General features: G+C 41.5%; 4 protein-coding genes across 6 annotated transcripts in view; 2 read left to right on the forward strand and 2 right to left on the reverse strand.

The window, feature by feature from the left end:
* Positions 1-847: 847 nt before the first annotated feature.
* gsk3ab (glycogen synthase kinase 3 alpha b) lies at positions 848-16,397 on the reverse strand. The gene is made up of 11 exons (XM_044034074.1): positions 16,285-16,397; positions 15,995-16,180; positions 9,562-9,749; positions 9,316-9,399; positions 8,318-8,428; positions 5,484-5,614; positions 5,012-5,216; positions 4,445-4,540; positions 4,128-4,314; positions 3,923-4,000; positions 848-3,576 (listed from the first exon to the last, which is right to left on the reverse strand). The coding sequence occupies exons 2-11, from the start codon at positions 16,167-16,169 to the stop codon at positions 3,509-3,511; spliced, it is 1,323 nt and encodes a 440-aa protein (XP_043890009.1). The 5' UTR covers positions 16,170-16,180; positions 16,285-16,397; the 3' UTR covers positions 848-3,508.
* Positions 16,398-16,983: 586 nt separating this feature from the next.
* Positions 16,984-19,455, forward strand: LOC122774702 (zinc finger protein 574-like; the record flags this gene model as incomplete). Its single annotated transcript, XM_044034177.1, has 5 exons — positions 16,984-17,174; positions 17,629-18,084; positions 18,619-18,779; positions 19,230-19,325; positions 19,426-19,455. Coding segments are annotated over exons 2-5 (579 nt in total), but the record flags the coding sequence as incomplete, so codon positions are not given.
* Positions 19,456-19,518: 63 nt separating this feature from the next.
* Positions 19,519-23,073, forward strand: LOC122774613 (zinc finger protein 574-like). The gene is made up of 4 exons (XM_044034055.1): positions 19,519-20,303; positions 20,418-20,553; positions 20,645-22,252; positions 22,457-23,073. Exons 1-4 carry the CDS (start codon positions 19,651-19,653, stop codon positions 22,622-22,624), a joined length of 2,565 nt encoding a protein of 854 aa, XP_043889990.1. The 5' UTR covers positions 19,519-19,650; the 3' UTR covers positions 22,625-23,073.
* A 234-nt stretch (positions 23,074-23,307) lies between these two features.
* The window catches only part of cicb (capicua transcriptional repressor b), a 36,882-nt gene continuing 32,480 nt past the window's right edge, over positions 23,308-27,709 (reverse strand). For 2 of the 3 annotated variants that reach the window (XM_044034040.1, XM_044034041.1), the window contains 4 exons: positions 27,509-27,669; positions 26,370-26,504; positions 25,614-25,790; positions 23,308-25,300 (listed from right to left, as the gene is read on the reverse strand). In XM_044034040.1, the coding sequence (XP_043889975.1) occupies positions 25,011-25,300; positions 25,614-25,790; positions 26,370-26,504; positions 27,509-27,669 (763 nt within the window). In that variant the 3' untranslated portion in view covers positions 23,308-25,010. The remainder of the gene's footprint in view (positions 25,301-25,613; positions 25,791-26,369; positions 26,505-27,508; positions 27,670-27,709) is intronic. The other variant, XM_044034042.1, reaches the window with a different exon arrangement.

Genomic DNA, 27,709 nt, shown 5'->3' on the forward strand with positions numbered 1-27,709 from the left:
CATACTATATGCATTGGTATACAGTATATAACATTTTCTAGTCCTGATGACCTCAAAGCTGCTTCATACGAGTTTCACTGTTCACACATCACACCCATTCACTCTGGGATTAGATGCCTCGCCCAGGGACACATCAACATGTAGACTCGTGGAGCAGGGGCTCAAACCCACAACCTTTCTGTTGAAAGAAAACCCACACTACCAATGATCCACAGCCACTGCTAACTTCCTACCTGGACCTAAAAATGCTGAATAGTAATTTGACATGACAGATTTGATGTGGGAATCAGTCACATAATCCCACTCGACATAAACAACACAGAGACCAGATTATGAAGTAGAGCCCTCATCCATATACATAGTGCTGGGCAATAGGAGCAAAATAGCTCAAAATATTTTCCAAATTGATTATTACGATGATTAAATACCAGATCATTAAAAATATGTTACTGGGTGAACGTTGAAGAAACCAGTTCATTTTGCTTTTTAACTTCCTCAGAGAGAAAACACCTAACAGACTAACAGGCAATAATCCTTTGTTATATTAACTATGTTGTGATATATTATTTTTAACCATTGCCAAGGCCTACAAAACATTAATGTGCGTTATAGAGTTTTTTTGGGGGTGGAAATGATGTTAAATTAAGCCAAACGTGCTCATTCCTGCTGGTTGTACATTTGACGTACTTAAGTCCTGATCACTGATGTCCTCTTTGTTTGCACACAGGCCAAGTGACTTATCGCCAATTAACACGCTGTTATTATTTCATTACAACCTTGTATTCCTGCTGCGAGTGTGTAAACAAGCTTCAATATTTCATAATTTAGTCATGAATATGAGACAGGAACAGTTTCATCACTTTATTAATGAGTTTAATTATTTATACCAACAAACAAAAACTGTCTCTCTCCCTTCATCCCTCACTGTTCATCATCTCCTTTATCTAACCTGTTCCCAACAATGACACCCCCCCCTCCCCCCGATGATAAAAGAGCAGGGTCACAGCAAATTAAAAACTAAGTGGGACAGATCACTATGGAAACAAAACAAATAAAATAACGATGGACAAAAAAAAAAGCACATTTAGTCAGCTCTTCATTTAAGAAAACACAGAGAATAACATCCATTCACACTCACTCACACACACATACACGGCCTGCAGCTGTGTTCAAGACACTCACAAAGTATCTGTGAAACACACACTGAAGGTCAACAGTTCAAACCTGTTACATTTGTACGACTCAGAGAGGGAAAACAGTCAGACACAGGAGATGTCACATGGACACATTTGTTTTTCCCCTCTCCTACCACAACACACACACACACACACTTCCTCCCAACACCACAACCTCTCTCTTTTTTTTTTTTCATTAAACTGAGGTTTGTAACATTCCCTTCACATTGAAGTTAAATGGAAAACAGAAGTTCCACTTGATGTCTAGCATGTGCAGCTATAAACCCACGGTTTGAACCAACTCCCGTCATGATCTGTGTACAGTATCTTGGATGTTAAATTGTTTTGCATGTGACGCTGCTGGACTAAAAACTGGAATAAGAAAAAAAAAAAAACTAAACAAAAAAGCAGATCCCACAAGTGACCACTACAGTAATAATAAAATAAAAAAAAAATTAAACCAGCCCCACCCCCCAAAAAACACAATACAATAAATAGAACACATATGACAACATTTATGGGGAAAAGGGAAAGTTATGGAGAGAGAAATGGAGGGAGAGAGAATAAAAATGAAACATTTTGTTCTGTTTTTCCCCCTTTTGAACCAGGGACTGAAATGAAATTGTATTTACAGACTGCGACTGAGGATAAATAGTCCGGCTGCTGCTGCTGCACCGGTCTACTGGCGAAAAAAAAAAATTACAAGAACAATATAATAACAATAACAAAAAAATAACAAAATAAAATAAAAGGTACTTGATATTTACAGTTTAGCTGTGGAAAAAAAAAAAGGAGGAAGAAAGATGGAAGCAGAGGGCAGAGGGACGGGCGTGAAGGGGAAAGGGGGTGGGTGGGGGAGGGCTCCAAAAGCTTTTGGGTTTCAGCATAATTTCTGGTCAGATTATTATTGGATGTAATATATTGTGGTCAACCTGGGCTGAACATGCACATTTGCGTGAAGAAAGAAAAGGAAAACAGTCCGTGCAGACGGTGGACCATTAGGCTGCGTGACTAAACGAGAAGAGGACGACGTGAGGTTGTCGCAGGTGGGCTGTTTGGGAACGAGCAGAGGGTTTCAACACTCACAGCAAACAAAGTTCTCCTCCTGCACGAACCATACATGTGTACACTCACAGGCCTCCCTCTAAACCTGATGTCACTGTTCAACATTCTCAAACTGATATGAAACGGAACATGTAGAAGTGACGTAATTAATGAGGCGACAATTCACCCTACAGTGTCCGGCAACTGTGTTTCTGTTTTGAGAATTCTCTGGTGGATGGAAATGTAGCGCCGCGACCATCGGCTCCATCTGTATGACATTATGTTCACATAGCTCCCCACCCTTTGACTCTTCCACTACTCCTCCTTTTGGAGATGTGCAATACGTATTTGAGAATCAACATGACATGCTTGGTTTCCAGCTTTACATAAGACAACGTGAGCTTATACCAAAGAAACTGAAGAGGTGTACTCTGCTCACACAAAGCTCCCTCTCACTCATAAAAAGGCAGCTGAGGAGCTAGTATTCAAAAAGAAACGGTAAGACAGGCTGCAGTGCCCCACTTTGCAATAAAATTTAAAACCATCTGTTATCTAAAATGACATGGTCAAAATATTTGCCAATCTGTTCTGTCAGGGAGATAAAAAAGAAAAAAAAGATGTTGTTCACCACTGGGCTGAGTGAACTGACAACACTTGAGCAGAGTTCAGGGTAGAAAAAGACAGAAAAGCAACGGGTGTACAGAGTGGGATGTACAATCAAACACCATGTACAGAACAAGTCTGCCATTTTTGACCCTACTAAGATGATTGTCAATGTGAATCAGGCCTTACATACAGGCCTTACTTTAACTCCATTCAGTGGCACCACAGCCACACATTAAAATGAGCTCGTACAAATAAAGAGCACAGAATAGGGATAAAAGTCAACGGTCAATAATAATGCAGAAAATCCACACGACATGTACAACCCCCCTCCTCATCTCCCAAACATCCTAGCCAAGCAATGTAGCATTTCTTTATTCTAATCGAGCAGACATGGGCCAACCTGAACACAGAAATGCAGCGTATATTGAGCCCAACCATGGCTACATTAATGTCCTTAAAACAAACCACATCCTCCTGAAGCTAGCAGCCACGGAAATCGGTTGGTTAACATTCAGAGTACATAGCAATGCTGAGTGTAGATGTGGGTGTGTAGAGGCTTTTTTTTCTCTTCTTATTTTAAGGGTTTGGAGCCAGGACGAAGGTCGAGAGAGAAGAGCAGAAGGGATAAAGGAAAACGGGGAAGATGAAAAAAAGAAAAGAAAGGATGACAGAGGGATGGATGCTCAGGTGCTGTTGTTGATGGATCCAGGTGCTGAGCTGGGCTGAGCAGTACTGTCTGACACACTGCCCTCTGCAGGACGAGAGAGGAAATACATTGTTGAAAATTAAAAAAGAACAAGTTCAGTCATGTTTTTTTTTACTTTTCATTCATCATCTTATAACAATACATTAAACACATAAAATATTGGCTTAAGTTTATACAGGTTAGCATCAACCAGGTAAAGATATTCTGTTTCTAACAACTTATTTAGTATTAGTGGATTATTCAAATGAACTATTAATCAGGTTCAGAATCTTAAGAAATTCTAATATTCTATATTGCAAAACATGAAAAACAAAAAAACAGCTGTTCTCAGTATGTTCTATTATTAAACTGTTGCATCAAAAACAGTATCCTTCCATATGGTCAAACATACCATGTGAGGCAGGTGATGTCTGTGCACGAGCGTGAGGAGGAATGAGTGTGGAGTTTAACTGGGGTTGGATAGACAGCTCTGCAAGAGCACAAACAACAAACACATTTAGTTACACGTAAAACGCTAGAAGCAAAATGGAGGATCTCACAGGTTGTAAACAAAGGTTAAACACAGGAAGGATAAACAAAAGGGAGGCAGAACTGACCAACAGGACTGAAATTGAAGAGGAGCGGCAGTTCTCGTCCGCTGGGCAGGCGGGTGTTGGGCTGGCGCAGCTCATCGAAGAAGGCGTGTGCACATGCCTCCAGAGGAGAGAGTCTGGTCACCGGCGTGTATTCCAGCAGTCGAGAGCAGAGGGCAATGGCCTCTGGTGGGGTACGAGGCTTAAACACCTGTAAATAAAAAGAAAATTAAGAATACACAGCAAGTCATCATCATCTAATCTCAGTACATATTAAAAGTCTTGTATTGAGCCTGTGTGTGATTTACTGAGATTCAGCATTAATGCACTCCAGAATGTACCTTTGTCCAAGGGTGTGCTTTAATCTGTGGGAACTTGAACTCTGTGTAGTTGGGGTTCATCTCCCGAATCTGCTCTCGTGTCGGTGTCCCCAGAACCTGCCACAAGAGGAGGAAAAGTAGGTATTCAGTCATGCTGATCAATATTAACCCTATAAACAAAACAGGAGGAGGGAATGTCACTGTGGATTAGAACTACATGAGTAACCTTAACCTCACATGTGTAAACATTTTTTCTGGAATTCTTAGATATACTGTAGAAACACACTGATAAATGTACACTGTGCTTCATCCTAAAACCAATACTTTTAATTTTTTTATCATTTCTTGGAAGAAAACAATGAATGAATCACGTTGTGCACTGTCACACACTGTTCATGATAATGTGTCTCATCGATGTTGCATCAATACAGGGAATTTGTTGTGCTGGCTTTGTATAATGAGAATAAACTGAAATTAAATGCACCAGAACATCTAAAGCTGTGTGGAAACTAGTTTCACTAACACACAATACTATGGCTGGTTCCATCAGCTGGCCTTTCTTCACCACAGACAACATCGTTACTGTACCTTGATGATCTCTACTAGCTGGTCCACACCACTGTCTCCGGGGAAGATGGGCTGACCCAGCAGCAGCTCGGCCAGCACACAGCCCGCTGACCAGATGTCAATGTTGGACGTGTAGTCAGTGGCACCAAAGATGAGCTCTGGGGCACGATAGTACCGTGAGCAGATATAGGACACATTCGGCTCCCCGCGAACAAGCTGCTTAGCACTACAAGTTGGTAGATGGGAAATGGAGAAGAAGAAAAACAGCAGCATGTCAAACAACATGGACCTTTTATTTGTCAGTGTATTTCTTCCACAAATACAGCAGCACATGAGTGACCAAGACAGGGAGACCGGGAGGTAAAGAATGCATCCGACAGATATGTCAAGACTGAGAAACGGGCAGCTTTCACGAGCCAAACAAACATACATACTGAAACGGAGAGAGAATAAGGAAAGACACACATGTCCAGAGGCAGTGTCAGTTACTGACCTGCCAAAGTCACAGAGTTTGAGGATGGCTGTCTCTGGGTCCACCAGGAGGTTCTGAGGCTTAATGTCTCTGTGACACACGCCCTGGGAATGGATATAAGCCAGACTGCGGAACAGCTGGTACATGTACACCTGAGGGGAGACATAGAAGGTTGGCATAACGCCCAACAGTGTTTAACAACAGCAATCATACATGCATGTTCCCTGTTGTCATGAGTCGAGACACTTTTAACTCATCTGAAGTGGACAGGTTTATTTTAAATTTCAAAAACCATTGTAATGCAATAATAAAGTCACAATCATGCCAGCCACAGTATTATATGATGTTGAAAAGCCAGTAGAACCAATGTTTTCAAGTGCTTTCCAGCTGTATACAGCAAAACACTAATGTCTTAATGACATAAATTATTACAATTACGCCACCTGGGCAGATGGATGGATAAACTAATTAGTAGTGACAGCATTTGCGACATCACTAACTGAACTCGACTGTCAGAACATCCCCACTTTTGGTTTTAGAAACATCTCCTGACAGCCGGCAATTACCCACAAAACAATATAATTTACATTACTGCCTTCAGCCAGCAACAAGAAATACTGAAAAATTGAAAGTTTTAAATTAAATTCAAGAATTTCTAAAACGAATACCAACTAAGGCCTTTTAAAAGAAACTGTATTCAATGTTTTTAAAGCCTGTCAACAAACTCTACTGTATATATGCACATGGCTCTCAGAGACATTAAGTGACCTGAGCTAAACTTGAGACCAGCTGAAGGGAGAGCTCTCTGACTAAAGGGGCTGGGTGAATGAGGAAATATTTAGTTATTGTACAAAGATTATACTGCAAAATCCATGTTACAGACTTAATGTTAATATTTGCTTCTTTCTATTTACAATTTGAAGAGATATGCAGACTGTGATGAGTAAATACAGTCCCTGACTCCAGGAAGGCTGGGAACCACAGATGTAATACAGGTGATATAATTTGTTTTCCACAGACAGGGGAGCAAGTGTTTGTCTGTAATGATCTCCATCACTTCTCTATGTGCACAAATTGGGTTTTGCAGGTTCACTGTGTAGATGTGTTGAAAGAACCATCTGTATAATGTCCCATACAACATATAGTAGCATGCTTTCCCCCAAAAAAACAAGGGTGAATTCACCCTGCAGATGCGTCAACATCCTCAAACAACCTCTATTTGACATTTTTCCACATGTTCTAGTCACCCTTTCATTGTGTCTGTGGAATGCAGACTGTAAGAATCTTCATATGAAATCACTGTCATCCTCCCCACTATTAGCATTATTACCCACAGGAAGCAGTGACAGCAGGATGACCACATATTACAGAATGATTAAAGACAAAATGACTGCAAGATATGAGTTGATGGTTAAAAAGGGGACAGAGAGAAAGAGAGAAGTGAGAAGAAGTGAGACATGGAAAAGAACCCGAGATCCAGAGGGCAGGAAAGGGGTGAAAGACCTCAGTCATGCTGTGATGGAAGTGTGTGGCTGGAGGAAGGAAGGATGATAAAAGTGAAAGTAAGAGGGAGGGATCAGTCCACATCTCAAAGCCACCGGGGAGCAGCAGGCTGAGGAAGGTAAATGGGCCATGAGACAACTATAATGTCCTTTCTGCTCCTCAAAACACAGTAAACAGACAAAGTCCCAGAAAGCAGCCCTTTAAACAGGGAACCAAGTTTAATTCAAACACATTAAATCCTCTGAGACTATCTTTCAATTTGTGTTGTCATAACCCTCAAACGGTAAGTTTGTCTGTGAGAAAATACCTCCACCAGATTTCTATTGAAATCTGATGAGTGAATTCAAAAGCCCAATATGTAAAATTTAAATGTAACATTTTAATACGAGACACCTGGAGAGAGATAATGACCACACACGGAGATGAGTGAATGAGGTGAATGAGGCCCATTAGTCGAAGTAAAAATATCCACTATTCATTAGGACAGAGTTATTATTGCTTAGTGTCTAATATTTTATATTATGTACTTACAAGCTGGTCTACTCTTAAACTCAAGAAGAACAAGAACACATACTTCTTCTATCAAATACAAACAGGTCTCAGACTTGTAAACCAGCTGTAAAACAGCCCATATCATACTGTGTTTGCCTGTATGTTTCCTATGAAGAGGACATGAAGGCAATGCTGTTTGGATGTGAAGAATTTCCCAGAAAACTATTATATATATAATAAATGTAGCAATTTAAGTTACAGCTCAATTGCTTTTCAGATGCATTAATCCCTCATCATTGCCAAAAAGAACTTTACAATGTTACATTCCCAGCTTTCACATCAACAGTCAGAGGTGAAAGTACCATCACCCTACAATATTGTAAACATGAGAAGAAAACAATTGCTTCTGAGATAACTGCACTTTTCACTTATGATTCATACAGAAATTTGTGAACATGTGAAAATAAAGTGGTACTTAAAATACCACTTTTCTGCCTTAAGTAGGGAGAGGAAAACAACCAGTTATGTTTGTGTACAGCTTCTTTCAGACCCTCATTCTCCAGAGATTCTCCTATCAGCTCTCTGTTTCACCAGATAATGTCCGGGTGAGCTCATGTGAGAACGTAGCAGGAGAAAATCTGGATAATCCATGGTGAGTGGATGGGTGTCTCCTGAATGATTAAGCCAGGCACCACACCCTCACCTGGATCCTCCAGTGTGAACAAATCGCCCTCAGACAATCTCTCTCTGAATTCTCCATGCGTGGATGTCAAATCTCTGGATAATGATCCTGACCCAATTCTGCAGACATTATCCGGAGTTCATGTTTGAGAACGGCTTATGTTTTTGTGTCCACCCACCTTAACATAGATGATGGGGATGGTAGTCTTGGCCTTGTTAAAGTGCCGAGCCACCCTGTACACTGTCTCGGGGACAAAGTCCAGCACCAGATTCAAATACACTTCATCTTTCTGAAAAGGAGAAAGAAAAGAAAGGAGGGTTGTGCAATTAGAAGTGGAAAGTTACATCTCAACAGAAAACTAAATCCAGTGTTATGAGCACAATGTTCACATTTAAACAGTCTTAAAATGATATACTAGATTGGATATGGGACAAGCACGTAAAGAAGAATTAATGACTCTAAGTGTATGCAGTAATTAGCTATAAAACTGTAGGACAAGGGTAGTTAAATACTTAGCTCAGCTGTTACACTTAGTAGCTACAAAATGACAGACAGTTAAGGCAGTGCACTTATAGATACTTATAAACAATAAAATGCCTCTATGAGTGAAAACACAATTGATTAGCCTGCTGATGTAATTATGAAAAGGTAAAATGAAGTGTAACCACACCTATATGGAGGAAGGGGATTCTGGCTCACTCAGTACCAGTGTACTTCATCAACCATAAAATATTTAATCAAAAACAAGGTCAAATTCATTTGTAGCCTGAACAAAGTTGAGGCAGAATGAATGAAGTACGACAAGGCAAAATAAAGACACCATGCCATCCCTGCTATGTTGGATACGGCATAATATGAGGTACTTCATAATGAGGAATTCAAGGACACAAATATTTTGTATGGTCAGTATTTCACATATTCATTAGCACATACATCACTTTTCTTTTAACATTGGGTGATCTACAGTTTTCTCCACTGCGGTTATGTTTAGGGCAAAAGCAAAGCACAATCATGTGAGATATTCGGTTTAGGAGTGTGAATTCATGCTACAGTACTAGTCCAGGACATGTCTATGATTCATCCTTGAAGCGTGCATCATTAAAAAGACTGGGTGTGGAGTTAGTCTTTCTTCTGGGAAACCTGATTCCTACGGAATAAGAGTCAGCGCATACACACCTTCTCGCCACTGGAGTAGAAGAAGTAACGTAGCCTCACAATATTGCAGTGGTCCAATTTCCTCATAATTTGCAGCTCCCTATTCTAGAATGAAGAAAGGAAAGAAAATTACTGAAAGTGAATTGTGTAAAAACATATACAGTACAACTCATCAAAGACAACATACATTATTAATACAGGACAGTTACTGGCATTATAATTATTAAATTTCACAGTAATTATCTGACTGAGTAAACCTGAACATACCTTAAACCTCTTGTCTTGGAGAACTTTCTTAATTGCCACCATCTCCTGGCTGTCAATGAGGCGGGCCTGGTACACAACCCCGAAGGAGCCATTTCCTATAACCTTTATGTCCGTGTAGGACACTTCCTGTGGGCGATCTGGACCCTGACCGGGTGTGGCTACCACTGTCGTCACTTTGCCGCTGTCCCCTGCAAAATGGAAGCACAAATATTCTTGTTGAAATGGAGCTGGACAATGTATCGTTAAAATATATAATATCTCATGAGATTTGTGCCTGAGTTGCATGGTGGAAGTGCATTAGGGTGTGCCCAACTCTAATTTAGCTAGTTACAAGGCACCTCATCTAGGCACAAATTGAAGCGCCAGGTGCAAAGAGGTTGTATGTTGTGTCTGAATTATTCATACGTGTGTTTTGGGTCAGTATTTTGCCTGTCATTCCCTTTAAACTTCAAGTGCACCTGTGCCAGGCACATCGCTATTTAAATGGCAAATGCAGAAGCGGATAATTCTCTGCTGAGAAGACATATCTGCTCGTGGTCTTGCTGCTTGGGCAAATGTAGGTGAAAAACAGGAGACAAATAGGAGACAAAATAAATGGAACACCCCCAGTTTACTGTTTAAACCAGTGTCACTAAAAGAGAGAAGCTAAACATCAACAAGCTACTTTAAAATGTTGTGGCTCTCACACAGACACATTACACAGGTTGGCAATGTGCTGCTGATACCTTTCACAATACTTTTCTTACTCCCCTGGGCACAATCTAGCTGAACACCCTTTCATACTGGAGACACACATGAGGTCAATTCAAGTTTAACTAGCATTGAACCCAAAACCTCTACAATCTCAGCTTCTTCTCTTCCAACAATAATAATATACTCTTCCAATAATGTCACATTCGCTACATTTATTGTGTTTGTAATGTGGATATTATATATGCACGCCTGCACGCACACCTGCCCGCACGCACGCACTCCATTTTTAGACAAAACAAAACATTTGAGATCATCATCATTTGGGTTTGGGAAACACTGATCACCGTTTTCTGGACCAAACGATTAATCAATTAAACAAGAAAATAACAGATCATGAACATAATCATTAGTTGCAGCAGTAATCTTAACTTGTCACTGTCTGTTTATCTCTGATCTTGAAAAACCATGCAAAGTAAGATGCTCAAGACCCCACAGTCAAGTTAGGGACAAGTATTGACTCAGTTTTCCACACATGGGGGGTTGGGTTAAGAATGACTTGCCAAATTTAGCACTGGAAGCAGAGACAGCAGAAAAGCAGAAAAGAGGATGTGGCCAAAAGGCTTGTCAGAGCCTGTGATTAAATTGTGTGGACAGTAGCACACCCAGAAAAGCTACTATTTCCTGTGTTTGTTCACTTCACCTGTCTCAACAGGACCCTCATGGTTTACTTGTTGGTCTCCCACATCTCAGAATAGTGAAACAATTAAGCATTTAGGTCACCCAATAAAACTGATGAAAAAGCGAGACAGCAATCTGACTTCATCGCCTGCTTTTTCTGTTGGCGTGAACATGTGTAAATTAAAACTACACTTTTCTGTTATGTATTTTTCCACCTAAAATGTTTACAAGGTAAACACAGGCCACCAGTGAATCCACAAGATTGGTCTATATATGATCTTTACCCTCAGGTCGGCAGGAAATACTTATCCTTTGAGATCAGTCACTGTGCAGTTCCTTCAAATTCCTGTATACCAGCTCCACAATACACAGCTTCCCCGTTTCCTTTTAGCATCACTTTCATGCACTTTTTTTTTTTTTTTAAACAAGTTAAGACAGAGGGGAGCATTATTAAACATGAAGCAGCTGTGGCGGATAGTCCATTAAATAATTAATGCTCAGATGAGAACTCTGCCCAGCTGTCATTCAAAAGCTTTGGTTTCTGCAAGGATTATGAGTAAGACAAAAAGGTGAGCAAGATGACTTTCATCACACCCACACTTATTAGTAATAAGCTTTGAGCAAGTGGAAATCCCAAGTATGTTTTAACTTTATACAATGGACAGCATTTGCAGAAGATGCATCTTAACTGCCTCATATTAGGTTTATGATCATGTGAATGTTCCTTAACTAAATGCTGAACGTGTTAATAATCAAAAGCTGGATTATTTTACCAATATAAAAAGAAAACCCACACAGATCTTTTTCTCAGTTTAAATTATAAAAAGTTGTAAGAGTTATGTGGAATTCACGTAAGTAATCACATAATAGCCGAAGAGAACGAGGCTCTTAAGCTGCTCTGTTCGTCCTGTCGTTATGTCAGGCTGAATGGGACACACAGATATTACCTGGCTGACCTGTTGGGAATCACGGTGCGTTTGATGTCTAGAGGTTAATGGGATTTACATCCAGAGAAGACTTTTTTTAACTTCAGTTTCAGGGCTGCGAAATTGAAGGGGTGAATCCCAAGAAGTAGTACCATGTCTGTAGCCACACTGTCCGGATTTAGGCTCAAGTCATGGCTAGCAGCATTGTAGCCACGCAAGGTGCAACTCAGAGGCTGGTTCATTTTACCTTATGTTTGTTTACATAGACACCTTTACATAGACTTCTATTTCTGTTAATTATGTCAGTTCTTGGTTAAGTTAATTTCACCGCTATGCGATCTGGGGAAATAATAAACCAACCGATTTTGTCGGCTAATTCCAGAGACATTAGTTGGAAAATTCTATACAGAAGCTAATCAACTAACGATTAATCATTAACATCCGTATTATCCTCATCAATTATGTAATACCAGCAGTGGTCAACAAGGGTGCTGATCAGAAATCAGAAAACCCTTAATGTTGCTGTGTTACTCCGGTTTTCTGTGCAATGGAAAAATGTAATGTAAACATTTCTTATTCTTATTTTATTGTTAATATTCTATTTTCTCTTTTAAAATTGTTATTTATATATTTGTATTTTGCACCAAGGGAGTGGCACCCAAATTTCGTTGTCCACAAAATAACGACAATAAAGGCTATTCTGATTCTGATTCTATTCTGATTCTCTCAATGCACAGATAAAAATTTTCTCCCCCTCTACTATCAACAGAACTTCAACTAAAGGTAGTTAGGTGGCAGAGTACTGATACACAGTATGGTGATTTCTTGTTAATGAACGCAAAGATATCACAGACGACATTAACTCAAACCAGTTTCATGTGAAGCAACATGGAACACTGAAAATAATATAATGAAACTGAATGTATTTTGTTTGTGTTCAGGGGTTAAAGGTTGGATGGAGGATAACTGGATGAAATATTATAAAATACAATACCTAAATACCTCTGAAATGGGTTGTAGAAAAACAGAAACATAACATGTTTGCAATTATAAGCCAACTCAACATGGGCAGAGAAACCAAAGCAAATTTAATATTAGATTCCAAATGAAATATGGTCTTGATTGTTGCTCTTATTGTTGATTACAGTGTAAGGCTAAATTCAAAATTTAAGTAGTAGTAAAAAAATGTATGTAATAACATCAGGTCTGTCTGCTATTAATCAGCTAAAATAGATTTGTTTCCCTCTGTTTTCAGTCACTCTGAGCTTGTCTGTCAACTCCTGTTCACAGGGATCACATACAGTTCGTCAGTTGTTCTCATTAACATATTTTGGTTTAAGGTGTCAGACACCTGAATAAGAAGAAACTAGCGATTCAATCATGGCTTTTTGTGTTAATCAATCGAAAACAGTAAACTCTTTAACTGCACTAAACCCATTGATCAAATGATGATCACTACAACGCACTGAGTGGAGGCTAACAGTCATGGCTGTGTGACTGGCATTATGAGTAAGTAAGACAGTATGTGTATTACTTTTGGAAGACTTGTATTTTCCTGATACACATCAAAAATTGAACATTTTTGGCTGTTAAAAGAGCAGGTTAATTTGGACATGGAGGCAGATGGCAAAGATAGACACATAATGAATTTACCTTTAGGCAGCTAAAACCAACAGATTCAAAATGCTGTGGCAGGAACAGCTGCTATCAACATTAAATGAAACCTGGATTTGTTTCACCCCACTGGTTCAACCAGCTCAAAAATAACTATAATTGGAAAATGGAGGAAACCTAAAATGTATATATTTTACAGTCAGGCAAGAGCGAACTGTGATAGTCTTGTTTTGTACTTGACAGAGCAAAGACAACTCTGTCAATTCTATGATCTATTACTTACTTACTAAATTAACCACTCTGATAATAGTTGCTTCTCTATGACAGTATATTCAATATATTTTGCTTGCGTCCAAAAAAGGATAATCTGAATTTTGGGAAACAGCAATTCACTATTTTCTGCAGTGTTTAGACAAAATGACCATGCGATTAATCAGGAAATGAATTGACAGCTCAATCCAGTTAATTAATTGATAGTAGAGACTGGGTCTAGATTTTTTGGGAGTCGCCAATTAAATCTACAGACCTTTACAAGAATTTAACTTAAGATTTATATCAGCAGTGCACATCTCAGGAGTGGTTGGGTAATTTATTTTAAATGAAATGGCAGCAGAAACATCATTAATGCTATATTACATACAAATAAGCTAATTTTCGCTTTTATAGTGTGCACTGGGTGAAATGGCTTGTCAACATTGGATTACTTGGATTATGAATATGATCTCTATATGCAACCCTATTCTCCGCCATACAGAAAATAACTTAAAACAACATAGTAAAAAAGCTAATTGTTGCAGTCTCCTGCAGAACATTTCTTTATGGTGCTGCTTAACTAAAAACAGACAAAGGGCTTGAATAACAAATCACAGACACTGTTGACGCGTCTGTTCTAGCACAACTCAGTTCTACTTGGTTTGGTATCTATCACGTCGTTTTCCATTACTATAGTACCTCCTCAACGTGGGTGGGGTCATCATAGCACGGCTGAGTGAAACTATTGTAACGTCATATTATAGGCGACACAACAACAGTAAGCAGTTGTTTTCGGTGTAATGAATCATTAGAATCTGTAAATTAAAAAGATTAGTTCACTGAATTGTTAATAAATGGTATAGATCTGCTGACTGACCACAAGTACTTCAACAAAGCAGCTGGCTTCAGATTTGATCTCTGATTTCCATTTTTTAACAGTAATTTCACCTGTGATGAAGAGCTGTTACTCGTTAATATATTCTTAGCCAGTCCCAAACAACTTACATTTGTCTTTTTTGTTAAGGGAATGTTGTTCGACGCAGGGAATTTCCTGCTGTCTCAAAAGTCTGTCCTTCTGCACACCTCTGTTTGCCCTTACAGATAACTAGCCTACTGCTACTGCTGCATAACTACACAACCCCTCAGCATTCAGCAAGTTCCTGTCATAACACCAACTAAGTTTACTGTTAGCAAAGCAGGATTCCTAGTATAGGTGATAAATGGTGGAAATAATGACTGTGTGCCTGTATGATTTTGGGCTGTCCCAGATAAAAGATGACATAGAAAAACAATCATGGTGATTTCTTTGAATGAGTCTCCTTAATGGGGGTTGTGAACAAAGATGGTCTGTGAGAATTTCATGACAGTGCCAGAAATGTGTGTGTGCTACATTATATATTCAATACTAAATAGTACAGTAGCCTACAATTTAATAGGTGTCACTACATGCATCAAGCTGATGTCACACCCAAATTTAACAGATCCATGTCAGTCAGTGTGATTTGAATTATTATATGAGATTGTTGGAATAGAAAAGTCTATGGGATGCATAAAGATATCAGCTTCTACTATAATTAACTAAAACCTAGTTAAACATAATCACAAACATTGGAGCAGTTGTTTGATGTAACTTTTTGAGCATGTGTAGGTACTGAAACAAGTAGTTAAACATTAAAGATAAGGTCAACACTGATTTTTAACCAGCTGGAACTTGGTAATATGGGATATTGTCACTGCAAGTACATGTCTAACTTTTCAGGCAGTCAACTTAGAAAAGAACTACGTCTAAGATCAGAATTGGTCGGAGACAACTCTTCATACTCCAAACATATCGTTTTAGCTTACTCTTTGCATACATTAGCAAGCCAGTTAGCTCACACATCTGATACTAATGACGGTTACATTAGAGCGCCGGCTAACAGTAACTCTTTTCTATCCTTGGGTTACATTGTAATAATAATGGAAAGGTCACGTCAGAAAAATGAGATAACATTATTAACCATGGGTTAGCCTCTCAGTTTCCCCCGAGGCACTAAAGACAATGTTAGCTATGCGATAAATGTCCCCGATCTCAGGGGCCCCATAATGAAAAACACAGCTAACGTTAGCAGAACAGCTAACTTAAGTTAGCTAACCAGCTAATGTTAGCTCCGCGACAATGACCGACATTAAAACGCCCAGACACATTTCCTTCAAAAAGAACGCGCAACCTAAGCAGTTGTAATAACATGTACGTTTAGCGTATCATAGAAATATACGACAATACTCACTGGGCAGTTTCAAATTCCCAAAGCTCGTCGAGCTGCTTCCAGTGGCTTGTGCAGCCCCAGTTTTTCCTGTCGAGCTTCCACCGGCCACTGCTGATCCGGCGCCGGCTGCAGCAGATCCGGGAGCTCCGGGAGGCTCAGCGAATGAGCTGGTCCTGGCCCGCCCGCTGCCGCTCATATTTGTGTAAACTAAAGCCGAGGCAAGGTTGAGCTTTATTAGCGGACACACCGGCACAGACTTCACTTATCTATGTATGTTTTTATTATTCGATATAAATAAAAACTACACTTACGGCGTTCTGTATAGGCTGCCCGTCTCCCCCTTTCTTCCTCTGTAGAACGACGATGGTGGGGGGACTGGGTAGGTGACGTACAACGACGTAAGCTCGCAAGGGTTGATGGGAAACTGAGTTGTTGACAGTCATTTCAGCAGTAAAAACATGGAAGTTAGCTGTCCTGTAACACAGTGAAAGTTGAAATTATTATTTTAAAGAGTTGTTGATTCAACTTTTTGATCATTATGTAAAATACAGTTTGTGGTGCTGTAGGACTTATTGGCAGCATAATCTACAGTAACCAACATGAGCACAAACCTGTATAAACTAAAATAAATTGCATAACAATAATAATGGTAATAATAATAATAATAATAAAACATCTGTTAGTTTATTTTATTCTCATATAATATGAAAAACAACATATGCCACAATATACTGTATGTATATGTAGTATTACACTTACATACAGCTTAGGTATCATTAATGTGCTTTGTAAAATTATCAAATCATATTTTAACTTATTATTTCCACAATAAGATATACAGACATACAGGAAAGCACACTACTACTACTAAGAAGACGAAGAAGTTTAAGAAAATATGCATATATGCAACAAAAAAACTACAATTCCCATCAGCAAATGACGGGCTATGATTGACAGTCAGACTGTCCAATCACGGAATCTAAAAATTTGAAGCTACCGCATTGGGCGGGGCTTTGTGGCACAAGAATGGAGGCTCTCGGCGGGGAAACGCATCTTTACATGCCTTGAAATGTAATTTCCCATGGACACCGTTTACCTTTTTCATTTCTGTGCCACCCGCGGGGACGAGGAAATAAAAAATAAGCCATACACTGGAGTAAGACGACCACACGAGGACTTGTCCAACGAGAGCAAATGAGAGGTAAGGAGAAAGAAGGGCCCGCCGTCGCAGCCGGAGAGCTACGGGTAAAAGTGTGTAGCGCCGCCTGACGGACCGCCCGACGAACCGGGCTGGCGCTGTCAGGAAACCGCGGTGTCGAGAAACAGGTCTGCAATATTGGAGGGAGCGCCGCCAAGAGCTCTCCATATGCCATCACACTGTGAACAAAGATAGGAAGCACATGTTCGAGTTAAACGATACAACCGTTTTCTTTGGGCCGTGGTCATGTCGTTAGCAGTCGAGGGCCTTCGTGTGGCTAACGCCTGTGCAATGTTTGTCCTCAAGATTGTTCCAGAATGTGTCTGTGTGAACTCTGCTGCGTGTTTGATACCATAAAACCCCAAACATATGAGATAAACATAAATTATTAATAATTGAATGAAACCTTGCGTACTATTCAGGTCCTGATACATTACATGTTTGTTTTTTTTGACAGGTGTGCTCTTACACTGGCCCTCTGTATGAAGGAAGTACTCATCATTCATATGACTCCACAGTGAAGCTTCACCTCAACACTCAGCATCCTCACCTCTCACAAAGCCACCTTCCATGAGATACCTACAGTGTATATAATAAAGACAGCATACAAACAGTGCCACCATGGAGGAGCAACAGGAGGAGGCAGACGGTGCATATGTGGAGCACCAGTATATGTGCAGTGAGTGCCACCAGCTCTTCAACACCCTCGAGGAAGTTTTAATCCACCAGCAGATCCACACTGGCCAAGAGGGTGATGGAGAAATGGAGGTGGCCATCCAGGGCGTCCCAGCTGTGGAGCAGACCCAGCACTACCAGTGTCTGGAGTGTGGGACACTCATCATAAACCCTGAGGAGCTGCTGCAGCATCAGGAGATGCACATGAGGGAGGCTGGGATGCAGATGGAGCAACAAGGTGACATATGGTTGTTTTGAGCAAACATTGCAAACTGGGTGCACATTATTCTTTATTTACTGTAGTCAGGCTGTAGGCGATGCTGTTCTGAGGAACTGGTCTTATAAAGAAATCAAACTTTTAATAACATAATAATGCAGACATAATAAGGGAAGCAAACTGTTCTCAGTATAGTTAATTGCAGACTCATGCGATCTTGCTACAGAGAACACCCTATTTAAAGTTCCAGCGTCTAACATATATGATGGTTTACTGGCAGATACTGAATTACGAAAGAGTTCTTCAGCTGTTGCTGTCTGCAGTCTCACCATTAAAAGTCACAAATTCTTACACAGTGGACATAATACAGATGTTGCCAGTTGCACAGCTCCAAGGGGTGAACGAATAGGGGAAAAATATCTCAGCCTATTGCAGCCTTTGCTAATTGCATTGTTTCAAATTGTGATTTTGATTTGAAGGTGGATACGTATAGCTCCTATGCATTTCTAGTTAAATATGCAACACTAACAGTGTGCGTAAATGACTGTTTATCAGAGGTCCTGCAGACGGGAGAAGCCAGGTCAGGGGCTCATGTGTCAGGAGCGGTCCAGTACCAGTGTCTCGACTGTCTGGCTTTGTTCAACTCACCTGAGACCTGGTTGGAGCACCGACGGACCCACAACAGGAGCAGCACACACAGTAACACAGAACCCACAGTAAGCAAACAACCATATTGACAAATACCATTTAGGACAAAATCATCAAGTTCTACAACACCACAGAGCTCTGAGGTATCCTCTCTCAGAGTGGAGAGTTGAAAAGACAATGTGACAGAGGAGAACTTTCTTTGTGGTGCACTGTTTCTGAACCGTTTCATTTGTTTGTTGCATTGCATTAAATAAATGACCTGTAATTAGACTCTACGACACTATTTTCTTTTTTTTTTAAATCCTATTCAAGTCCTGATAAAAAGAACACAAATCTGATGCTTATAACATGTACAATACTGTGATCAGCATGACCAGTAATTTCAGGTTTTATTTAATCTATTGCTGGCTATCCAGAAGAGAACTTCAACAGGCAACATAAAAGTGTTTCAGAAAGAAATTATGGATTCAAGTGTTCAGTAATGGTAACTTGGTAACCTATTTTCTCCATTGTTACAGGAGTATGTGTTGCAGCCTGATGGCACCGTCACTCCACTCAGCAGTATGCAGAACTATCTGTTGAGTGAGCAGCAGGCTGGGGAGATACTGGCACAGGTACAGGCACAGGTGGAATCTGAACAACAGAGGCATCTATTTGGAAGGTTTTAGTGTTGGTTTACATTCTTCTGTGTATGTTGTTAAATGTATTTTCCAGGTACTTGCCCAGCAGCAACAGCAACAACAACAACAACAACAACAACAACAACAACAACAACAACAACAGCAACAGCAGCAGCAGCAGCAGCAGCAACAACAACAACAACAACAAGAGCAGCAACAACAACAGAAACAACAGAAACGTCAGTCCGCCTCTAAAGCTGCTACTCCCTCCCGCTCTGCCCTGCTGCCTCCTGTGACTGCAACCCCCGGTTCTGCTACCATGCACCTGCAGATTCTCACAGCTCAAGTCCTGGCTGACAACTCCACTGCTCCCAATCAGAGCGGCTCCAAGTTGCCTCCTATGTTGCCTGCTGTCGGCAAAGGTACCTCAGAAAAGCTTCAAGTTCTGCAGAATGGTGTCCAGAGACTCGAGTTAAGGTTGGCCCCCACTGTCCAGGAGCTGCAGCAACCGACAGAGGTGGTGGTCATCCACCCTTACGAGTGCTCAGAGTGCTCCCTTCTCTTCCAGACTCCAGAGGATTTCCTCCAGCACCAGGGGGAGCACTTCCTGTGCCAGGACAAGGAGAGTGAAGAGTCCGGGGTCATGGGTGGCTTCGAGGAAGGGCGAGGGAGGGAGGAGGCAACTGAGAAAGTGGAGGACATGAGAGTTCGAGTAGCAGAGAAGAAAGAAATGGTGTGGGCCAAGCCTCAAAAATGTGAGCTCTGCAACCGCACCTTCAATTCAGTCAACCGACTGGCTGCTCACAAACGTGTGCACGAGCAGGGCACGCATGATTGCCCTGAATGTGGCAAAGTATTCAAGAAGGTAACATCGCTGCAGACGCACTTGCGCACACACTCTGGTGTGGCCAGGTACTTGTGTGTAGACTGTGGTAACGGCTACACCACTGAGATGACTCTGATCATGCACAGGTAAGAGGCTTGGAGACAGCACGGCATCCTTAACAATAACGAGCAACAGACCCTGGGCATGGCCCTTTGACTCATCTTATATTTGTATCTTTTCCTTTTTCCTGCTTCTTGCAGGAAGTCCCACACTGCAGATCCCCTTCACAAGTGTCAGTTCTGCAATAAAACCTTCACCAACATGACCAAGTACCTCTACCACCGTCGCACTCACCTCAACCGTGATGCATATGGAGCACACGCAGTTGCCTCTATGGTAGTACAATAAAAAAACACAACATCATAACATCCACAATCCAATGATAGTGAGACATTTGAATGTAACATACGTTTGTTGTATTATCTAGGACTCGGCTCCAAGAAGAGCATCTCTTTCTGCACTTGCCATCCTGCAGCGAGCAAGAGAAAAGAGGGATTCCTACACTAACATGATGGCACCTCTCACAGAAGAAGAGATGGAAAAACTGGGAGATGATCCAATACAAAGTTCTCAGGATCAAGGAAAAGGAGGCGAGGCAGAGATGGAGGGGGAGGAGGACAGTGCGGAGGTGTCTGTGATACTTGATGGTGAATCCGATGACATCCAGCAGGTGGAGGAAGCCACCAACTCTGCTTTAGCAAAAGACCCAGTTCCAGTGAATGACACTGATGCAGGTGTCATGTTGACCTCCACGGTCTCAACAGAGGCTGCATCATCAGAGAAGGAGCCATTTTCATGTCGTACGTGCAAAGAGACCTTTGCCTCCCAGCTGCTGTTAGTTCAACATCGACGCAAGTCCCATGTCACCGAGCGCAGCTTTGTCTGTGGAATCTGTGGCAAGTCCTTTAAGAAGCAGATGCACGTGCGCAACCACATTCGAACACATACTGGCGAGAGGCCCTTTCAGTGTTCTGACTGCGGCAAAACATTCTCATCTCTAGCCAATTTATTGAGGCACAACCTCATACACTCTGGTGTTCGCCCATACCGCTGTGATGTCTGCCACCGCACCTTCTCTCAGTCCTCCAACCTCCGTCAGCACAGCTTGTTGCACTCTAACGCTGCAACTCTGTGCTGCCCCGAATGCCCTGCCACTTTTCGCTGGCCCACCAAGTTAGCAGCACATCGCTACACGCAGCACCCGGGGTCTCCAGCCCCCTTCTCCTGTCCTCACTGTACTGCTGGCTTCCTGAGCAGGAGGCAACGAGACAACCATTGTCTGGAGGAGCATATGAACCTGGTGCAGGCTGCTACAGGGACAGAAGTGGGCACCAAAGAAATCAACAACCAAGCTCAGCTGGGCAAAGACCTGACCTCGGAGCCCTCCACCTCCACCACACTAGAGGCGGAGTCAGGAGACTCAACCAGTCTCTTGCGGGGGGGCCTAGATTGTAACATTTGTGGGAAGAAGCTCAACTCTCCTGCCAATCTGCGACTTCACAGACTGAGCCACTTTGCCTTAGGCCCCGGACGAACGCAGTACACCAAGGGGAAGAGACCTAAAGCCCACAAGTGCCCTGTCTGTGGTAAACAGTTTGTGTCTTCCTCCGGAGTTGCACTTCACCTGCGAGTCCACACTGGTGAACGGCCGTTTCCCTGCCAGGTGTGTGGCAAGCGCTTTCGTCAAAACACACACCTGCGAGAGCACCTGCGTACACACTCGGGAGAGCGGCCATTCCGCTGCGAAGTGTGTGGAAAGGGTTTCATCCAGAGTATGCACCTCGCCGAACACCGCCGAACTCACACGGGAGAAAGGCCGCATGTTTGTCTACTGTGTGGCAAAGCCTTCAAGACCTTCTCCAACCTGAGGAACCACAAGAAGACCCACGCCAGGCAGCAGAAGCTGGATGAGGAGACTGCCGCTCAAGTTGCCATGGAGACCAGCTCTGCTGTGACAGTGGTGGATGCATCAGCTGTGGAATTAGCCAACAGGCAGCCTCAGCTCATCCAGATCCAAGCCTCAGATCTTCAGCAGGTCAGAATTGATTTGTCACCTCATCACTTAAAATAAAGAAAATAGTCATTTTTTTAATCAACAACGGAAATAAAGTTAAGTCATATCTTGTGCACAATTAAACTAACACAAAATGGCTGAGGTAAGCAAGAGGTTGATATTCAATCAGCATCTGTAAATTGTGTACCTGTTATCCTGAGTTTGGTTTCCTCCTCTTCTGCTTAGGGCACTCCTACCATCATGTGTAATGAGTTTGGGGAGACCATCGCCATCATTGAGACAATTGAGGGTGGAGAGCTGCCTCTGGAGCAGGCCTTGGAGATCTATCACACAGCTTTAGAGAACGGCCTCGCCATGGACACGGTCGCTGTGGATGGACTGCAGCTCCACTGAGGACGAGCACCAGTCAGAAACACTTGAATTAACTCATAAAGCTACTGGTGAACCGATGTGTCCGGTACTTCATTGCACAGACGTAAACTAAGACCAATGTTATACTGTGAGGTTGACAATTCAATACTCAGTGTTCAGTTCTGAGTAGTAATTTACTGGAAGAATGTTGAAATGATAAGATGCAAAGATTGAATTGTTTGGCAAACACACCAAAGTACATTTACCTCCCTCAAGCTGTTGGAGGGATCAGTGTTTAAAGGATGCATACTGGCATTCGTTACGAAAAAGGACCATTGGTTGTGCCTCCTAACGTTTGTATTATTAATTTTATTTTATCATTGAAACGAGATGGATGTGATTTTTCTTTTGTCCAAAAGTTGGAGCATTTGTCTGAAGTAATGTATTCAGTTGTAAATAAGTGAAATCAATAAATGTTTTTTCCAGATTGACATTTGCACTTGTTCAAGTTAAAAGTTAATGTACAGAGAATAAACACTGTTGGAAAAAACCTGAACCTCCACTATTACTGTTTTCACATTTCCAGCAATAGAATCACTTTAATTGAACACCTATTTTATTTGCATACTGAAAGATACAGATACAAACCTTAAATTATTTATATAAACCCCCCCCCCCTCCCCTGCATACTGGAACAGCAAAACAAGGAGTATAACACAAAAACATGAATTGTCATATTTGTTTTTTTTATTTCATGTGTTTTTACCTTCGGTAATGGGCATCTTAAAAGTCAACTTATGTTCCGTATCAATAATATAATGAGTCTACAGACTCTACAGTAATTATTTACAGCACAACCAAGTCTTGCACAAAGACACAACCAGTATTTTTTTTTTATCCTACCAGCTCTCTTGATTAGTTACCCTCCTTGCAGTTTTCTATCCTCCTGTCCCAAAAAGGAGGTCTGGAGAGAGCAATAAAGTGACAAAGGGAGGAAGGAGGGGAGGGAAGAGGTGGAGGAAGGAGATGTACAAGTGTTGAGGCTATAGAGTCAAATATAGCGAGGGACAGAGAGGCATACAATGTTTCTAAAAATGTACGACTTATTACTGCTGAAAGAATATAAAGGTTCACGTCTTCCTCTTTGAAATGAACCGTAAAAAGAAATGCACCACAGGTCCTTGCTAATGTGAGAGGACAGTCAAGGGAAGACTACAATGGAGGAACTGAGCAGGTGTGTAGAAGCATCTTTCACCTGCCTGCACAATTATTTCAAGAAAACGAATACAGGAAATCAACAACTGGCAGAACTGAAGAAAACACCTGCCAGGAGTGAGATTAAAAATAAAAACCAGGATTCACTGCAATGATAATAATAACACATAAGAATAATACAACAAACTGAATATGACCATGTTAAATACAAATCAAATGATCTTTTTTTTTTTTTTAAAGTTAATAAAACTGCTTGGCAATAGAGGATTTAAGGCTGTAACAGCCTGACCTACAAGTAAGAGCCAGGATGTGCTCGTTGACTCTGACCCACCTCCTTCCTTTTTATGGTAAGCGAATGAGAGGCACAGGAATGTTTCGTTTTCTACCTACTGGCATGTGCTGGGGTCAGTTGTGAGAAGGGGCTGGGCTTGGCCAGACAGGTAACTGCAGGAATGATGGCAATGCCAAAGTTCAGTAACATTTCAGTCTGTGTTTGCAGTCACCCCTGGGCTGGTCAACCTCCCCTGAAGGTCCACAAGTAAGCAGTAAAATGGAGAATAAAGATCTTCACAGGTCCACAGCAACGAGTGCTCTTGTCAAATTAAATGGCGTCCTGCTGTTGAGGGCCCAGCCCTCCCAGTGTCAGCAGAAACAAGACACAATCTTTGTTAAGTCTACATATACAGGCCGAGCAGATACTCCTCTAAACCCATTAAAAACCAATCTTAAAACATTTTAAAACAGACTTTTCTCTCTCTCTCAGAATTGGTCGAGCAGATTTCTGTCCAAAACAAGAACCCTTTCTTCTCTGAGGAGGATGAGTGCAGCTGTACACAATGGTCCTTCCTTCGCTGGCGTTAATGGGAGCCTCCTCCAAGTATGTTAATACAGAGTGCTAATTCAAGTGTGGGATTTAAGAGTTTTTAGGGATGTGCACGTGTTGTGGTATGTCGTGCTTTTTTGTGCCACTGTTTTTCACGTCCTTGTTTTTTGGTATGAGAGTTGCACTTTAAAAAGAAATGTTCCGAGTCCCAACATTGCATACAAATGTCTCTCAATCAACGTCTGGCTGCCAAGGACACAAAGAAATGAGCGTGTGACCAGTGGAGAGCAAAGAAAGTGGATTTCAAAATAAGCGTTTGAAGCGTGGAGGGGGTGGAAATGTGCGACGGCAACAGTCACCAATTGGTCACTCTAAATCTATCAATGTCCCTCATCTACAAGAGTCCTGAGAGTCACGAGGATCCTCTGGGCTCACTTCTGTCCCCTGCTCCACGTCCTCATCCTGCAGGTCTCCACCTCCTCTGCCCGATCCGTCCCCTGACTGGGAACCAGACGGTCCGGGGAGGGAGCCCGCCGAGTCAGAGTTGCCTAAACCAGAGGCATCAGAAGGAGTAGCTGTCTGCATGATCTTCTGCCGGACCTCCCTGATCTTCAGCTGAAGACACACCTTAGTGGGAAAAATGTCCGAGTATCGTGTCTGGAAGGCTGCGGTGGCCTGAGCTGAAAACAATATTAACAAAATAAATGAATACATGAATACATGAATACATGAATGGAAGTCTGTGGGGAAATGTGCTATGACTTCTCACAGTTTTCTAAGGAGTTCATGTCTCATAAACTGGTGTCAGTTTTGTCAATGATGTTCCCATTTAAAGGAAAACAGTAGTGGACACCAGTGTGATTGACAGCTGGTTGCAGGTAAAACTGACACGGCACCAGTCATCATTCGTTCATTATGCAACCGTTGATCAGTTTTAAGTGCAGTCTACGGTGAAGATTGTGCAAACACTGTGTGACAGAGAGTTAGTTTTACCCGAGGGAAAGAAGCCCTGCTCCTGGAACAGCTGCATGACCAGTGCTCTCCTCTGGTCCAGCGTTCGTCGCAGGGACGAGTATGGCACCTTATCAAACTCCAGCTCTGCCAGGATGTCTTCTCCGTCCGTGGCTGGGTGTGGAGATAAATAGGTGGAGTGGTTGAGACCTCTGGAATCTGGTTGCGAAAATGAACATTTATGATTATATTATATATTATTATTTATATCATAACACACATGTAGTACACAAGAAAAAGGGTCCAGCTAAAAAGAAATAAAGCAGTGGAAAACATTTCTGTAAGTTCCTATTTGATCTAAGAGTTAATTCAAACTCTGCCTTCACATCAGTTTAAATAAACATAGGGATGTGCATTCCAAGCAAAAATGTTATTAAATATTTCTATATTCAAGATGCCTTCAAGAAACCTCTTATACAGGCACTAAACTAAATGACTCCACTAACTAAACCCATGCTGCTGCTGCCACGCAGTGATAATAGATGCACCATAAGTTACTGAAATGTAAAGACATTTTTTAAGTTTTGTATCTTTTTCATATAATTATGAACAGTCGCTTGAATAAAGGAATAATCAAATATTCACGCCAAAGCTTCTTCTATATTTGAACATGTATTTACAAAACTTCTTAGTGTTCTTCTCAACAATGAAGTATTAAACAAGAACAAGATTCTCTGCTCAAACTAAACCCCTCATCGTTTGCTGCCATCACACACAGAAAAAACAGATGTGCATTACCTGCTCTGTCGAAGGTGAAAATGTCTCCCTCACACTTGGCAGCACTTTTGGGTGTGTTGGGCTCGGAGCTGCAGCTCGAGCGCCGCCGGCTCTTTCTTTTAGGGGAGACTTGATCGTCGGTGGCCGAGTCCAAATCTAGAGGAAGCAGAGGAAACAAACTTAAAAGCCGAAAGGCCATCACTACCACTGTAGTTACTGTAGGTTACACTCAGTGTTGTTGCATGTGTAGCATAAATGACCAGAACTACACACACACACACACACACACAAATCACAGAATGTATGTGAGATTAACAGTCAAATTGTGCACAAATAAATGAAGAAGTTAAGAATCGTGGAGACTCGTCAATGGAGCAGTTTAACATCTGACATCTCAGCTTCACAAAAGAATGTGACGGGAGACACAGTGAAGTCATGTGTCACCAAAAAAGTCTCCATAAATGACAGATTATAATCCACAGTTTCACTAAAATGCAGGAAAAGGCACAAAGGAACAGGTATGTACTGTGGTAATCTAGCAGACTGTTATCGTCTCTCTTGGAACTGGGTTAGGATGGTAAGATAAGATAAGATAAGATAAGATAAGATAAGATAAGATAAGATAAGATAAGATAAGATAAGATAAATCCTTTATTTGTCCCACATTGGGGAAATTTACATTGTTACAGCAGCAAAGATAGTAAAGACAAATAAATAATAAACATGCAAGTCATGTACAATATATAAAGATATTAACACTAAGACTATGAAAAATGAGTTAAAATAGAATATGGGATGTACATTATAGACAGTTTGCAGAATATACACAGAATGGACTTGATATTTACAGTATAAATAAACAAAGGTTGAACATGGGAAATTATATAAGTAGAAGTATATTGCACTTATGCAAACTTAAAGTATATTGCACATGGAAGGGAGGAGCCTGGTTATGTGTGGTCTACTGAGAGCAGTGCTCGTTGTACAGCAATAGCAATAGTGAGTTTGACTCTGCTGTGGGAATTTCAACCCAAATATCAACAAACAATCACCAGTTTTCTCTCTTAACCAAACATTGCAGCGCCTTCTACAGCTATGAATGTAAATCCTCCATTCAGACCATTGTGAAATGCTCTTAATAATAATTTTGGGAGTCAGACCTGTGGAGTTCTTCCTCTTGCGGCGGTAGCTGCCCAAAATGGCACGAGGTGAAGTGGCCAGACTCTGCAGGGTTGGTGAAGGCAAGACCTCCTCGGGACGAAACTCTGGCAGCTCAGCAAAGCGCTCCTCGAAATACACCTCTGACAGCACCCTGCCAGACCAACGCACGCACACAGACACACACACACACGTCCAGTATA

Source organism: Solea senegalensis, linkage group LG9 (genome assembly GCF_019176455.1).
Source record: "Solea senegalensis isolate Sse05_10M linkage group LG9, IFAPA_SoseM_1, whole genome shotgun sequence".
Lineage (NCBI taxonomy): Eukaryota > Metazoa > Chordata > Actinopteri > Pleuronectiformes > Soleidae > Solea > Solea senegalensis.

What these genes read in the sequence shown, in the direction of transcription:
- gsk3ab (XM_044034074.1), bottom strand. Translation starts at nt 16,169, where the DNA reads ATGAGCGGCAGCGGGCGGGCCAGGACCAGCTCATTCGCTGAGCCTCCC. An exon ending in TCTACTCCAGTGGCGAGAAG is followed by an intron (nt 8,429 to 9,315) that starts GTGTGTATGCGC and finishes TCTCCTTTTCAG; the next exon opens with AAAGATGAAGTGTATTTGAA. An exon ending in TCCCCATCATCTATGTTAAG is followed by an intron (nt 5,615 to 8,317) that starts GTGGGTGGACAC and finishes GTCTCCCCTCAG; the next exon opens with GTGTACATGTACCAGCTGTT.
- LOC122774613 (XM_044034055.1), top strand. Translation starts at nt 19,651, where the DNA reads ATGCACCTGCAGATTCTCACAGCTCAAGTCCTGGCTGACAACTCCACT. An exon ending in ATGACTCTGATCATGCACAG is followed by an intron (nt 20,304 to 20,417) that starts GTAAGAGGCTTG and finishes TGCTTCTTGCAG; the next exon opens with GAAGTCCCACACTGCAGATC. An exon ending in CACACGCAGTTGCCTCTATG is followed by an intron (nt 20,554 to 20,644) that starts GTAGTACAATAA and finishes TGTATTATCTAG; the next exon opens with GACTCGGCTCCAAGAAGAGC.